The sequence below is a fragment of the Balearica regulorum genome, chromosome 10, assembly GCF_011004875.1.
Source record: "Balearica regulorum gibbericeps isolate bBalReg1 chromosome 10, bBalReg1.pri, whole genome shotgun sequence".
Lineage (NCBI taxonomy): Eukaryota > Metazoa > Chordata > Aves > Gruiformes > Gruidae > Balearica > Balearica regulorum.
Window position 1 is genome coordinate 8,462,644 of NC_046193.1, and position 15,461 is coordinate 8,478,104.

The window sequence follows — 15,461 nt, forward strand, 5'->3', positions numbered from 1 at the left end:
TGAGCAGGGGCTGTGCTGGAGCAGCCATGGGCAGGGCTCGGGGGTCCCAGCTGGACAGGGCTGCTGAGACCTATCGGTGCCTGAGACAGGAGGGGAGGCTGCCCAGCTCCTCTGCCTCACTCTGGCAGGATCGGTTCTTGGCTGCATTCCCCAGAGCTCGGGGACACAGAAAACACACAGCTCCTCCCGCCATGCATGGAGTGTGACTGCTGGTGACTGGAAGGAAATGTGGGGCTGCTGCTGCTCTTGCTGTGAGTCAGAGCAGGGCACGTGAGGCTGCAGTGCCGGCCCTGACGCCTTCCCGCCCACCCGCCATTGCGTGTGAGGGCCAGAGCTGCACACACCCTGCCCCAGGATCCTGACCCACCACACAGCCCTGCAGGTAAGTGCCGGGGAGGGGTTCAGGAGCTTCTTGTGACTGAAACCGAGGGTGTTTCAGCATTGTGTCCTGGCTTTCGATACACGGCTGGGTGGTTGATTACTCGCCGAGGCATCACGACGCTGTATGAGGCAAGGCATGGGACTTCCCTGTAACCTCTCTGTCTTCCTGACTGGACTGCCACATCTTTTAATTTTTTTTTTTTCCTCTAAAATCCTCATGGCAACCCCTGCATTTTATGTGTAGAGGAAAATTTGCTTGCTTTAACTTTACTCAGACTACAAACACAAGCTCTTCTGGCTTCTGATGAGCTCATTTTCTTCCCTTCAGAGCTTTCCAACGACCACCCAGAGGAGCACACAGCACACCAGGATAAATACAAACCAGGTAATTTCAAATGGCATATGTAAACGCATACGGGAACGCTGCCATTGTTTTTACCAGCCCGGCTGGGAAACAGGCAGCAAACTGCCCCAGGTTTGTGGGTGTAGGGCTGGCAGCAGTGCAGCCACTCTGTCTGGGCTTGTTGTGAGAGCCGGGAGAGGAAGAAGGACGTGCTGCCGCTGTGGCAAGTGATGGACAGGCTGCGCCTGCTCCCTGCTCACCCCCCTGGGGACGATCACACTGAGCCTGGGGAGCTGCCCTCCCCATGGTGCCACGCACTCACTGGGTCTCTCCACCTGCCTGTGCTCAAGGACACCATAAAGAATGAAAAGTCTTTGAGTTTTGCTACTTCTGTCACATTTCAACTACATTTGACAACAGGAAGGCAAGCAGACAAATAGCAGAATTTTCTCACTGGTGGCATTGCCTGAGGAGACTAGAGTAGGAATGGTTTCAAGCTGAGCTGGTGTGGATCAGTTTTTGTCTCACTAGAAGAAGCTACCAGCTTTCACCATAGCCCTTCTGGACATCCTCCTGTGGAACCAACCGCTAGGACCTGCCTAAGACTTGCAGGTGTGCTTTATGAAGTGTGTTGTGTTTGGTTTGAGAGGAGGTCAGGAAGGCTTAACGTTTATGTTTAAAATAAAATTTAGCAAGATTTGGTGTCAGCATATAACTTAAAATGAAAGGTAAAAGTAGTTTCAAATGGAAAAGCTTTAGGATTGTCTGTTTTTTGTCTTGAAGTCAAAACAACCTTATTTCACTTTATTTACATGTTATGCTATCCCATTGAACAATTTCACTCGGATATATTTCAGCAGCTAAGCAAAAAGTTGTTGTATGTGGCAGTTATTAGCCTTACTTTCTAAACAACTAGGAGAAGTCTGACTCTGGACAGAAGTTTTATTCTAACATGTTAGAAAGACGTCACTGCAATTAAGTTCTGATTTACTGTGGGGAAAGCAAGATGAGGTCTGTTGTTCGTGTCACTTCCCAGTGAGGTCATGGCCAGGCTGAAATGCCAGTATATCATTGTCCTTCTCTCGTTATGAGGTGTAATCAACTAAATCACTTTTAAAACATACAATAATTAAATGTCTATACTTATCCTTTGTTTAGATCTGATTTTCTTCCCAGAAGAGCCACAGGGAAATTAATTGTCCATAGTCTAACAGAAACCAGGAACCCAACTTCCGTAGTTATGTAAAGCTTGGTGACTGGCTGGGCTTAACTGTGCTGGAGGCACAGAAAGGAAGATGGGAGCAGATGCTGGCTGCTCCTGGATCCTCTTGTGGCATTCAGGTCTTATTGAAGTGGGATGCATAAGTGCATTAAGCAAATATGTTTCTGTTGCTGGTACAGCTGAGCAGTCTGGTCATTTGGTCCAGCAAATGAACACTTTTAAGGTAAATAAGTCTGATAGCAAATGAGGTTGACAGTGTCTCTTCTGGTTTCAGTGTTGTATCTGCTCTTCCTTTGTGCATGATGGGACAGGTTTGGTAGTGCCTATCTGCACACTCTGGGATGATGCAAAGCTGGCATAAGGCAGCTGCTGGGACAGGTTTGGGTCACAGGAAGAGCAATCTGCCTTGAATGTGCCAATGAAAGTGGCCTTCGCTAGTTATTGGGAGCCCCAAAGACAAACCTCCTGAATTTCACTCAACAGTAAAATCCATGGATGTTTATAAATATTTTTATGAAATGGAATTCATCAGTCAGAAATCTTTCTGTTTGAAGTAAGTTTGTTCCTTTAGGCCTCGTATTTCAACCATGTAGTCCACAAAGAGGCCTAAAGGATTTCACTTACAAAAGCACACACTGTTGCAAGGTTTAAGCTGAGTAAATAGGAGGGCAAGAAAGGTACTGAAAAAGGCTGAAAACCATATAAATGCAGAGAAATTACATTCTTTATTGTGTGGCCAAGAACGAGTTTATCCAGGGTGCGGTATGCTGGGTTCCTGTATTTCAACATTAGCTGTTGCTTACTGGGGCAGAGAGAACAGATGTGTTTCCTGCATTCCCTGTTGGGTGCTCACAGCTTCGCATTGCCAGCGACCGTTGCACAGTGCCGCTGCCACAGCTGCAGTGGCAAAGGCTGTAAGTCAGGCAAGGTTTGTGGGAGAGGTAAAAACTTTTATTAGACTAACTGATAGAGTTCAAAGCTTGCTTGTCCAAAAACTCGCCAGTTTTTCCAGGTATGTCAGGCAGTTAAATAAAAGTTATTATCTGCTGTTGTAGATGTCTTGCATAGATTCATCATCAGGAATAATTTCAAAGTGTTCTTAAAATATTAAATTATTTTTTCTCACAACACACCTTGGAGGTAGATAAGCAGTTTTCTGGGCTCAGCCTTTAGAAGTGTTTAAAGAGGTTATGTAATTTTCCCAAACAGCAAACCAGTGGCTAAAAAGAATTTCAAACTATGCACCTCATCACTTGAACACTTGCAGTGTAGGAAAGGAGAAAGCCCCCAGAATCACCTATATATGGAAAATGTGGGACCTCGAGCCTGGTTCCAGAGGAGGGATGGGTTTTCCAGCTACTTTGGAATCTGTGTCTAACTTCTATCTAAGAACTGACACACTAAAGAGTTGTTCTGTTTCCCGAATGAAGATGTTTTTGCTTGTGTCTTATGCTATCTTTCTGAAGATATTAACTAGACTTGGTTTAGATTTTGTATCAGAATATTTTTCTGACTTGTATGGTCTCTAGAGAACTGAAACAGCCTGTAGGAACAGAGACAGTTTTCCGTCTGGAAAATTTAAAGGAAATACTTAGTTTTCAAACTGCTTGATTGCAAGTGTTTTGTTGAACGGACCCAAAAGTCGTATTGTAAGAAAAGCTGTGAGTGTATAAACTGTTTTCGTATTGAGTTCTGCATAGTGGAAACTGTACTTCAGGCTCCTCAAAAATCTCCCTTTGCACCTCTCAATAGTACAGTGCTTTAGCTGAAATGCTGCATGAGGGGAGATGCAGTCAGTGCAGGATGCCTGAACGGGAGTAGGTGGAGGCAACTGTTCAGAGCCACAACCACCACAAAAAAGGCATCATCAGAACAAAATAGCCTCAAAACAAAATTTCTGGCGCAAGTTTAGCAAAACAAAAGGAAGCATTGCATTTGGTGATGTTAGAATGTTTTGTTTCCATGGCAAATACCAGTAAGAAATCTGGGATTGACACTTAAAATTTTTTAATTCATAAACCTAAAACTAGTGGAAATTTCCTTTTCATGACAACTTGGGAAGAACAGACATTGAAGTGCCAAAGTCTTCTGTGAGGCAAGGATTCCAAATCTTGCAGGGCTCTCCTATGAACTATTTCTACTATTCTCCCGGATCGGTACACTTTAAGTATAGGGCTGTCAAAAGTACAGAATAATCATTCTGTTTTGTGAATGGAACAGGACCTATTAAGTTACACACATCTGTGGTAAATAGTTAATTAGACACCTTGGTAGTTGTAAAAAAAAAACAAAAAAAACCACCCAAACAAAAAAAACTCCCACACCAACAATGTGAATGATCAAGTTGGACTTCATTTCACTTTACTCATGATGATCGGACTTTTGTTCTTTCTTAATAACCAAAGGCCAGCTCAGCAAGAGTCACACAGATGAGTTGAGAATGGGTCCTAGGAAGGTAAATGAATCATGGTGCGAAACTGCCATTGCAACAGAGAAGTGATTTCAAAACCAAAGTGCGGGAGAAAGACGCCATATTTGCAGAAAATCAAGTGTGAGACAGAAAAATAGAGAAGGTCAGACAGATCTGTTGCTAAATATGCTTTTTCTCCCCTTTTGAACAGGCACAGCGATGGAGAACTTGAATGTCCCAGATCTTACTGAAGAACAACAAGGTAAGGGTAGCACATACCACCCATTCGCACTACACAACAGTTTTTGCTAGAGTGGTAGTGAAACTTGTTTCCTCTGAAAACACACTGCCTCCATCCATCATCTTGCATGTAGAAGAGACCAGCAGTCAGTTCGCAGCTCTTCCACAGGCTTCTCATCAGGCCTTGGGCATGTGCTTGTGGGAATTTAAATGCATGAAGGAGTTTTTGCTGTGCATTAAATGCCTAATGAGTTATCTCAATACCTTGGTATCCAGCCCTTTGTGTCTTTGTGCCTCTCTGCAAAATGGCATTGTCAGAATAAGCACCCGTTAAAGAGCTAGGAATCTGCTTCTCTAACTCAGACAATAGCATCACAAAGACATCAGTAATTTGTACAGACTAGTGAGTCTTTCTACTGATTTCTGGCAGACTGAGTTGCTTTATACAATACAGCACTACTCTCCTTCCCATGGGCTAACTTGCTGATGTTGGGCAGCATGTTAGAGGCTGATGTCAGCGTCTGATGTCTGTTACCACACCTACACAGAGCACTGCAGGAACGTTACTGTGCAAACCCACCTCTACTGCTGCACAGGGATTTGCTCGTTTTTCCTCTCAGACATTTTCCAGAGGGCTTTTACTGCTGATGCCAATTACTTGGAGAATCATGAGAAAATGAACCAGTCCTTCTGGGAATCACTTGTAAAATGTTTAGCCACCACTGACCCACCTATCCTGAATACTGAAGAAAAGCACAATGTAAGTTACTAAAGAAACATGCATCCTTTGTAAGACATTGTTACACAGATACTTTTATACTTCTTTGATATACTTTGGGGAGAGAAAACATACAGTCCAATTATTTGATATGCTAAAACTTATCTAAAACATGCTAAATGCTGTAAAAGGGCACTTAGATAAATGAGACTCGGGCCTCTGCTTTTTACTTCATTGTTCTCCATGTGAAAAAAACCCTGGCTTTGTATAAATTCCTCAGGATCAGTTCAGCTCACTATTTTCTAAGCAGAACCATTGTTAGTGACATTTTGCTGTAAGATACTGCAGGTCTATTTTCAGACCCTATCACTATATTTCTCCAGCTCTTAAAATAGTTAACTATTACACACCATGGGTTTTTTTTGTCTCTGCTCTGAGTTTGGAGTTTACGTTCTCTTTCCAGCTCTGGCATTACTCTTTGTCCCTGATCTTCCCCTTGTATAGTAGGGGCAGAGAATTACATTTCCCACAGATGGGGTGAGACACATTGATTGTATAGCAGGGTATGTTTTTGCAGGCTATGTTTTATTGGAAAGACTCTTTGCTATTTACTTACATTTCTTTCAGCTCCTCAACAGCTGCAGTGTCCTGCCTGGAGGCTGTGCAGCCTGCCTGAAAGTCATTGAGAAGAAAGAAGTCAGGGCAATGGCTGTTCTTTACCTTTTGCTGAAGACAAGCAACCCATTGGGATATAGGCAGCTGCCCAGCTCCAAGGGAAAGGGTGAGTCCTACCTGCTCCTCAGCTATTTTGTTAAAATTACTGCAGTGCCAGTGGGACTTGACACCAGTTTGAAAACTCTGATACATGTTTGGAAGTAATTATGAGTGAACAACTACAATGTTTAGAAACACTGCTTAGAAAAGTCAGGTATGGTGATAATGGGAGCCAAAGATAGTATTTTACTTTAGTTTGACTTGGCGGCTTCTGGGGAAGTGTCCCTTCTTTGTTTAGGGAAAGAGGATGTCCTGGGATGATGATGCCACAGAAATTTCTCTGACTTAAAGTGGTGTCCCAGTTTTTCCTGTCTAGCTGGATTCAATGACAGTCATGATACTGTTTTGCATGGACTGTTATCCAGCCAGCCTGGACCTCTCTGCGCTTTCATAGCGGTAAGAAATCCGAGCTGAGCTGATGAAAGTATTTTTGTAAATCACCCTAGCAGCACATGTAGCAGTAACTAAAAGGAATGAATAGAGGATGCCACTCAGGGTGCTGAGCCTGGCAAGATACAAATAGACTCCACTGCACTTCTCATTGGCTCAGTTGTGCAATAAGAAACTGAATTTGAAGCTGTTAAGAACCACCTGCAGCCACACAAGCCAGGAGCACTTCACTTCACTGCCTGACCCAGGAGCCAGCACCCTGCAGGTTTCTCCTCCTGCGTGGTTTGGCCTAGCTGGCTTTGAGGGCTCTGCTGCTGTGCCACAAGAGGGATCTGGCCCTGTGGTGTAAACACAGGGAGCCCAGCAGAAACCACAGGGGTGAAGGGAGACGTAGCCCAGGGAATGGTGAACTTTTCTTCAGCTAAACACCTTTATGTTTCAGCTGCTGTTGTTTTAGGGAGTGGGAATTTTCACAGGGATAGCATTATGGGTAGATTAAAGGCCAGAATATGAAACTTTTGGCATTTACCAGAACCATTAAAGGAAGTCTAAACAGTAGTGTATATGATGCTTTCATTTGTAATGCTTTGTACCATTCCTTATGTGTGAAAAACACAGCTGAAAGAAGACTAAGGGTTTGCTTTCCTGTGAGACAACCTTTAATAAAGGATTGTGGAATCTGTCATTGTAAAAGAGAAATTGTAAATAGTTGTTTCTAATATTTTTTCTCATATATTTAAAACAGATGAAAAATTGAAACCCCTGAAGAGACTGGAAAGGAATCTCATGCTTTCTCAAGGGGAAAAAAAGGCTGAAAACTCATCCCATGAGTCCACAGATGAAGATACACAAAGTAAAAAGGATTTATTTTATTTTTCCCTGACACATAATTTAGTCAGATTGCATGTTCATAGTTCAAAAGAGATTCACATAGGAGATTTGCAGGAATACAGTAGCAATTCTCAGAACTCTGAAAAAAGTAAGAAATTGTGCAAAAGAGAGAACATAGAAAATAATCAGCACCTCTAGATTCATAGCAAAATAGTGGCTGCCTCCCACTGTTGTGGAAGTTGGAGGTTTCAGAAATGTAGAAATCTGCTGCAAGATTTCTTCCCAAATATAAGATCATAACTTCTATGATCTTCAGTGCGTTTATGGTCTAGCTGAAGCCTGTGCTATAGCAGGAGGTAAAGAATAGTCAATGCACAGTAGTAGCTGGCAATGGTATAGTACTTCTCTAGCATTTCTTTTCTTATTAGCAAACATCAACAGTGTATCAAAAGTCACTTTGGCTGCCACTAGACCATTTCATTCATGGAAGATGAGAGAGACTAAGCAGTGACAGGCAACATGGAAGTGATAATGCTGATACTGGCTTATTCTGCCACAGAAAGCCACTAGCTGATTGAGATAAAATGAGTGGCATTTAGAAATAAAACTTTTGAACTAATTGGCAGTGCTGATGATGTATGTGTTTAAAATAAGAACTTTCTCTCTACACCCCTTTATACAAATTAATCCATCATCAGATTTTGCTGGCTTTTTTTCCTATTCAGCCAGCTTTGGAGAGAGCAGTTGATAATGATCCTTGCATTTCAAAGCTTTGATTTTTTTTTTTTTTCTTTTACCTACATATTCCACTGCTGTTATTATATTATGAGCAAAGAACTGGAGTGCTGCTGTTCCTGATACTGCTGGCACGTTTTTCTTTAATCTGATGAAAAAACACTTTCTCTATCCAGACAGTGATGAGGAAGATTTAGGAAGACAGAAGACTGAAGGCCAATTATTTGGAGGTAGGACCAAGTGACAACAGTATCGGTTTTTACTAGAGACGACCAATATAAACAAAAAGAAAAGGATAATTTCTGGCGTTCTTTGGTTTGACTCCTGAACAAAGGTATATAAACATGTGTAGACATAGGAAAAGGACCAGTCAGAATTTGGCTGTAGGAAAGGCATTTCCTACAAAATGAATGTTAGTAATACTAACATTCAGCCATGCCCTGTGGTTATAGTCAAATCAGGAGAATAGCAAAATCTACTGTTCTGGGAGAGGTCCTGCTGCCTGGGTCTGCACAGTTGCTGTTGAAATGCAGCAAAAGAGTTTTGACAGTATCTATTGCAGCCACTACTTACAGGGTCTGCAGTCAGCCCTCAGTGCTGGCTGGAGATCATCAGCGAGGACCACACCTTGGATCTTGTTCTTGAGGCTTTTCCTTTCCTTCCAAAGGAAAAATGAAAAATAAGTACAATGTAGATTAAAAAAAAAGTGCTATGTCAACAGACAGAAATAGCTATCAGCTTGTGGTATAGCACCATGGATGTAAAAAAGTTAATGCTTTAATCATTTAATTAATGTCTGAAATTGATCTTAGCCCAGATGTAAGAGCAGCTCATCTAAACTGACATTAGGAGATCTAATTTGTCCACAGGAGTATGATTCTACCTGACTCCAGATATTGAGATAGATGAAATATGGGGGTGTCAATAGTCTGTTAATGTTTCCCACTTCCAAACTGCATAACCCGCAACTGAGCTGCCCTCCTGAATGAGTTAGAATTGGAATCTACCTTGCCACTTCTACACAACCACACTGATTTCAGTAGAGTTGCATTGGCTAGGACTGGCAGCAAGAAATGCATACTCATGATGGATATTAATCTACATTATCTTTGCATAATATTTTAGGCACACCAGCAGAGGTTGTTCCCTATGGACATTCAGGTAAGCATTCCCAGATAACTCATCCTGCTGGAAGGAAAACTGTAACTTCAGTTTCTTCTTTCTGACATGCTTATGTATTAAACAACAACCCCCTGGCTCTAAATCTGTTGGTTCCCAGTTACCCTGGTGTTGGACCTGGGCATGGTGCAGACATTCTGTTGCAAGCTTGTCACAGTGGCTGGCTGATAGCAGGTGTACACCTGTACAAGGTGTTCTAGCAGATTAAGCCATTTTTTGTAGGCCTGCCAGGTTCTCACATGATCAGCTCACAGCAGATGTGTTTTTTTTGGGAAAACCCAGCAATTCTATTGGGCAACTATTCAGTCTTTCCTAAGAAAGCCAGGGAGTTTTCAGCATTCTCTGCAGCCCTCTGTCTCCTGCTGCATAGGAAGGTGAGATTGGGAAGGCGCTGGAACCTGGTTTCTGCAAAATAGAGACACTCTGCTCTGAACGCCTTCCTCACTTAGCTTAGAGCATTCACCACAGAAGGTGCTAGGTGAAAGCCGAAGGAAAAGCAACAGAGAAACAGTGCCAGCTGAGAAGCTTGAACTTGAAGCTTGAATGTAAGGCAGATTTCCTTTTACCAGGCATTGCTGAGCAGCAGCAGAACAGATGTAAAAAGCCCACAGTAGGAAGCTTTCAGTGGCTTGATTGCATTATGGACCTCATCACTCCCACTCCCAGGCTAACACCATGTTCCTTAGTTATGAGAGGCAGAGAGCCCAGCAGACTGGCCTTTTTGAGAGGACACCTGCTCAACAGTTTTTCTTCTGTGGAGCGGGGAATAGTTGCTGTGAATCAGACTGTTTCAGCTGAGAAGGGAGCTGGGAAGAAGATATAAGTTGCAGTATAATCCCTAGGGGGAGGTTTTTGAGTTACCTGTCCCCAAGGAGCTATGTAAAACACCAGGGTAGAGGAATATATTGCAACACAATATTCTCCCCATGTTGTCAGGTGCACAAAGAGGATTACAGTACTTTTCCATTTGGTAGTTGGCCTCTCCACCTCTCACCATGGCCTTTGTTGCTTCAGTTCTAGATTACTTCAGTACACCAGACAGAGACATTGAAAATACTTAGCTAGTGCAGGACACCATGCCTACTGCACTGGAGAGGTCCAGGTGATACACAGATGCAGCACTTGTGATCCCAGGTCTGCTTGGTTCCAGCTTCAGTTCTAGCAGCTGAATATTAACACAGAGGCCATCAGTCTTCTACTGCCCAGCCATTTCAGAGAACCTGGGATGACTGTGAATAGTTTGGTTTATTGTTATCTGTTCTTGGGCCATTTTAACTCCCTTCTTTTTCCTGGCACTTTCAAGTACTGTTTTGTCTATACTGAGTCACCAAATACGTCAATACTTGCTGTGCTTGCTAGTGCTGATAAAGGTGGGAAACAATATAGTTGTATTTTTACCATCAAAAATAATAAAACTATGTTGCTTTTCAGAGATTACCAGAAGAGAAGATTCAGTTGCAGATGGTAAATGCAAACAAGCAAACAGAAGTTTTTCTTGCGGATACTGTCTTTCAGGACTGAGTTTTGCTTAGTGAGGATAGCTATACCAGCTCTCCTTGATACCTAGATACTTCCTAATAAAAAAAATAGAAGTTTGGGAATAGTTATATGATCACAGAACTGAGTTTGTCCCCAAACTAGAACTTGATGAATCCAGAATGCTCAAAGAATCAAAAACTCAAAAGTGTGACTCCAGTATCAGGTGACCCAGAACAGAATTTCTTGGCAAAGTTTAGTTGCTTCCTGGTTCAAAAGCACAACAGCAAAAGTCTGTAGCTCATTTGGAGTACATTTCCAGTATGTCTTTAGAGAAAATTAAATTCACCGCCAGGCAGCGGTTTCCTGGATGCACAGCCCAATGTAAGTGAAATTGGCATCTAAAACTTGTGATGAATCAACTCCAAAAGGCTTCTACACAGCAGACTGCCTAGGGGTCTTCTCAAGCAATCAACAAACAAAAAAGGAAAAAAAACCCCTTCTGCTTTGAACACATCATTGGAAATCTGGTAAAATATTCAGCTCTTTCTGACAACACAACTGAGGAAAGAACAGAATTTGGCAATTCTGCTCACAACTGGCATAGAGCAAAATGCTCTCCATTTAAACCTCTAAAAATATCTAGCTTGTTCTTAAGTTGTTCTATGTGTCAGTATAGCTAGTAGCTATAGGAGACTAATTGTCAGCTACAATTCTTAATTTGGGGGTGCAGAAGAACTTCAACATCAGGCTTAAGTAGACTGATGGTACTCATATGCTTAGCAATGCAGCTGCTTATATTATTGTAACTGTGATCGTGCAAAGCACCCAAGGATCAAACTGAAGATCCCTTGTACTACAGCTTTACTCTTCTCCGCTGTAATTCAGAGCCTATTGATTGCCCCAGACTAGATAGAAAAGACCCAGAGTGCTTTAAAACAATTCTGTATTGTTAATGCAACCGTCTGATTACGCTTTTTTTTTTTTAACCTGCTCTTTTTGGGGTGATTTTAAAATTGCTAATTTGATCTTTCCAAAAGGCTTGCAGATCTTTCCTTTGAACAAAGTTTTACATATATTCTGCTCTGAGAATTGATTTCAGATACAAAAAGGGAAATAAACTTAAAACTCCTTAATTTCAGAGTTCCATATCAGTAAAAGACTTCTGTTTTCTTGTAGCATATGAGAACGAGAATACTCACCTCCATCAGTGGACAGTACGGTGGATGGGAATACGGAAGGATGGTAACTTTTAATTTTTTTTTTTAAATTCAACCGATGTCAACACTGTTGAACCTTGGTCCACAAATAAGACTTCTGGTTCAAAAAAACCCTTTTTTTTAACCTGACACAAGTACTTTGTTGAAGTGCATCAACACTTCTCGAAAATCGTCGAGGCTTCTCGTAACAACTTGCGTGCATGTGTGTTTTGCAGTTGAATTCAGTGTATGAGACATCTTGTGGAAATAGACTTTATTCACTGAGCAATACGCTGTACCTTAAGGTGCAACGGTTGGACTTGATGATCTTAAAGGTCTTTTCCAACCTAAACAATTCTATGAGTACTACCAGTTTTTAAACTTTGCAGGTGTTCTATGTGTATTTGTAAGGGCCATGCCTACAGTTGTGACCTAATTTTCCCTCTCTATTTCAGATGAATTCTTTCATTTTGTCATTCTTTGCTTTGCAATTGGAGCTTTACTAATTTGCTACTACTACTACAAAGGTAAGGCAAGACTTCAATAGAAGGATAACTGCTTGCACACTAGAAAAATGAACAAAGCCAAACATTTATTTTGTTGCCTTAGATTGGACAATTTCTGTTGGAATTGGTTTAATCACCTTTGCTTCCCTGGAAACCACTGGGATATACTTTGGTCTAGGTAAGTGTATCTACAGCAGCCAGCTCTGTGTCCACACTAAGGATACAAGGTCACAGAGTCATTAAACTACACCAGTCTGTAAAACTGCTAGTGCCCAGATTCTGTAAATCATCCCGTAACTATCCTGTAACGTCTCATTCACAACTACACAATGTGGCTGGAGACAGACATGCCTTAGTGACACTGAAGGGAAGGGTTGACTCATTTTTTTGTCCTCAGTGATCACAAGACCCTGAGTCACCTCTTTCTGCAGCAATGGCTGAATGCTAAGTTAGCATGGCAATGTATAATTTTAGCAGCAAGGCAGTCTTCTCAGATGCACTCTATGAGGTGCTATGCACTCAGCCTGCCATTCGTTCCCCTGAGACTGAGGCGGCTGAACACCCTGAGGAAGAGCTCTCGGCAGAACCTGGATAGCAGCAGCTACTGAAAATGATATTTAAAAAAAATGGGGATTCTTGGCAATCTGTAGGGAAGGTGCAACTAGCAGCAAGTTATGGTTACCCAGCTGGGAATAGAAGTCTCCCTTGTAATCTTGTGCTAATATTTTTGGTAGGCTGTAGATGGTTCTCTCAGGAATCAGCCTTCTCACTACTTTGTTATTAGTGTTATCACAACAGTGCTTGTTTAAACAGTAATCTTGGGTTCATTAATATTGCAAGCATCAGTATTTGGGTTTTGCCATTTTTCTATTTTTCGTGTTTTATGGTGTGATTTGGCTCATCTTAGAAAAAAATGTTTGTTTTCACACTTAGTGTATCGAATTCGGAGTGTACTTGACAGTTTTGTTCCTCTGATCAACAAATTCAAGCTAACAGGTAACAGTGATCCTCTTGCTGACTGCATGCATATTCCCTAGACCTTCCTGGGTACTTCATTTTGGTCAAGTCCTAAGATCAACTTCTCTAAATTACAATTCCCAATCTTCCTAATGTAAAAAAAAAAATTACTACAGTTTATTACAGCTGCTTAGGTTTGAAAATGAATTATCCTTGACTCTTTGCATGTGGCAGAGCATTTTCACATTTTTAATACTCTGCCCTGTATGGGGGATTAACTATTTCCTGACAATGTCTGAGTAAGAATTCTATAGCTCAATTAAAAATTCAGGGAGTGGGGTAGGTTTCTCTTGTTAGGTCTTCAGACTCCAGGCTCATGTCTATCTGTGTTCATGAATACAAGATCTGAAGAATGCTGAAAAGCTGCATGGATACATGATGATTTGAACATAATAGTCCTGACAGTCATCTTTTTCTTCAACCTGCAGGTGTGAGGAAAGCAGCCTAGGAGGAGTATTTCAGCAGACTTCCGCAAAACCCTGCTGGCTGAATTTCTTGTATTAAAAGAACTGCTTTGAGGCAAACATCAAAACCTAATGGCTAATGTGAAATATTGAAATGTTAGACCACAGAAAGACATCATTCCCTCCCCTCAAAAATGAAGCTGAAACTGCAGTACAGGCTCCATTCTTTCTTCTGAAGTGATTTGTGGCTCAGCAGAGCTCACAAGACAACCTAGATGTATGTTTACATTTAATTCCATTAAATATAAACACATTCTCCTTCCCTCCCCCATGCAACCATGATGGCCTGCCTACAGTGTACCAAAGTGACCAACATGATCCTCAGCTGGTTCTGGATGAGGATCTGGATGTTTCAGTGGGAATCCTGGCACCACAAAGCCACCTCCTCTTCACCCTGTGTGATGCTGCAAACCAGGCAAACACCAGCTACTGCTCACACAGTTGAGCCCCAACAGTGCAATAGCACTGAAGCAGATTAATTTATTGTGGCAGAACTCAATATAGTAGGCATATAATGATTTCACCCAGTGAAAGCTGGGTGAGATTTTACATGCAGTGACATAATGGTGCAGTAATGAGATTATTAATAGTAGCAAATTTCATCTCTCCTTCTGAGGGGAAAAATAAAGTGCTTGATTTGATCTATCTGCCTACTTTTTTTTTTACTAAAAGAAAGTGCAAATTTGATATTCCATTTTATAGGGACATGTTACACATGTAGGGCTAATGCAATCATAGGCAGACTGCAAAAAAGGGGATGCATTTTTACTAAAAATTTAAAGGCAACTTCTTCATACCCATAGAAGGATGAAGGCATCAAGTCAAGTCAGACAGAGCGCCACAAAACATGAAATCGTAAGGAAATGTAGATCTAAAAGCCATTACCCCAAACAGCCCAGTGTTTTACAGAAGCAATTTCAAGCTTTGCTCAGAAATTAAAAAGTTACTTTTTAGTTGTATTTAATGTTAAGCAGCAGTGTTGGTCATTCTTGTGTAGCAGTTCTGTTTGCACATCCAGAAATACCAACAATTGTATGCAGGCCTGTACCAACACAGCACAGCAGCTACCTAACATGCCAAGGGTTAAATTAAGCAATGAGGATGAATACAAGCTATTTTGTAATATTTATATTCTTGTTTACATGTACTATTTACATGTCTTTGTAGAAATAGTCTGTCATACCAAAATACTGTATATTTTGTGTTGTTAGTCTGCAAATAAAGTCTTGCTTAGACCAGTGTAGCATTGTTAATGCTAAATCACTTTCGGGTCAACTGAAAACTATGCACAGTCGCCCTGCTCTGAGGAAAATTGCTTTTTGTAGTTTCCTTTGCTGTTTAACTTCTGAAAGGTAATTTGTGGAATGGTCAGGATGAGAAAGATATTTTAGTATTAAATATGTTTTCAAATTTGGTACTCTGCAGTCAACAAAAGGAATTTTTAATTTCTTTTTAAACAGAAGCAGCTTAAGGGTAAAATAAGCAAAACATTTAAAACTCACCCAGTGGAACCATCATGCGAGATGAACAGCTTGCCCAACTTAAAGCAGCTTACATGAGAAGATTCAATTCTATA

General features: G+C 41.4%; 1 protein-coding gene across 1 annotated transcript; it reads left to right on the plus strand.

Annotated features, from left to right (window-relative positions):
• Nucleotides 1-301: 301 nt before the first annotated feature.
• On the plus strand, nucleotides 302-15,124 carry TMEM40 (transmembrane protein 40). The gene is made up of 14 exons (XM_075761981.1): nucleotides 302-382; nucleotides 710-766; nucleotides 4,568-4,618; nucleotides 5,217-5,356; nucleotides 5,942-6,095; nucleotides 7,224-7,331; nucleotides 8,221-8,274; nucleotides 9,170-9,205; nucleotides 10,655-10,687; nucleotides 11,879-11,944; nucleotides 12,354-12,425; nucleotides 12,508-12,582; nucleotides 13,338-13,400; nucleotides 13,850-15,124. The coding sequence occupies exons 3-14, from the start codon at nucleotides 4,576-4,578 to the stop codon at nucleotides 13,867-13,869; spliced, it is 864 nt and encodes a 287-aa protein (XP_075618096.1). The 5' UTR covers nucleotides 302-382; nucleotides 710-766; nucleotides 4,568-4,575; the 3' UTR covers nucleotides 13,870-15,124.
• Nucleotides 15,125-15,461: the final 337 nt, after the last annotated feature.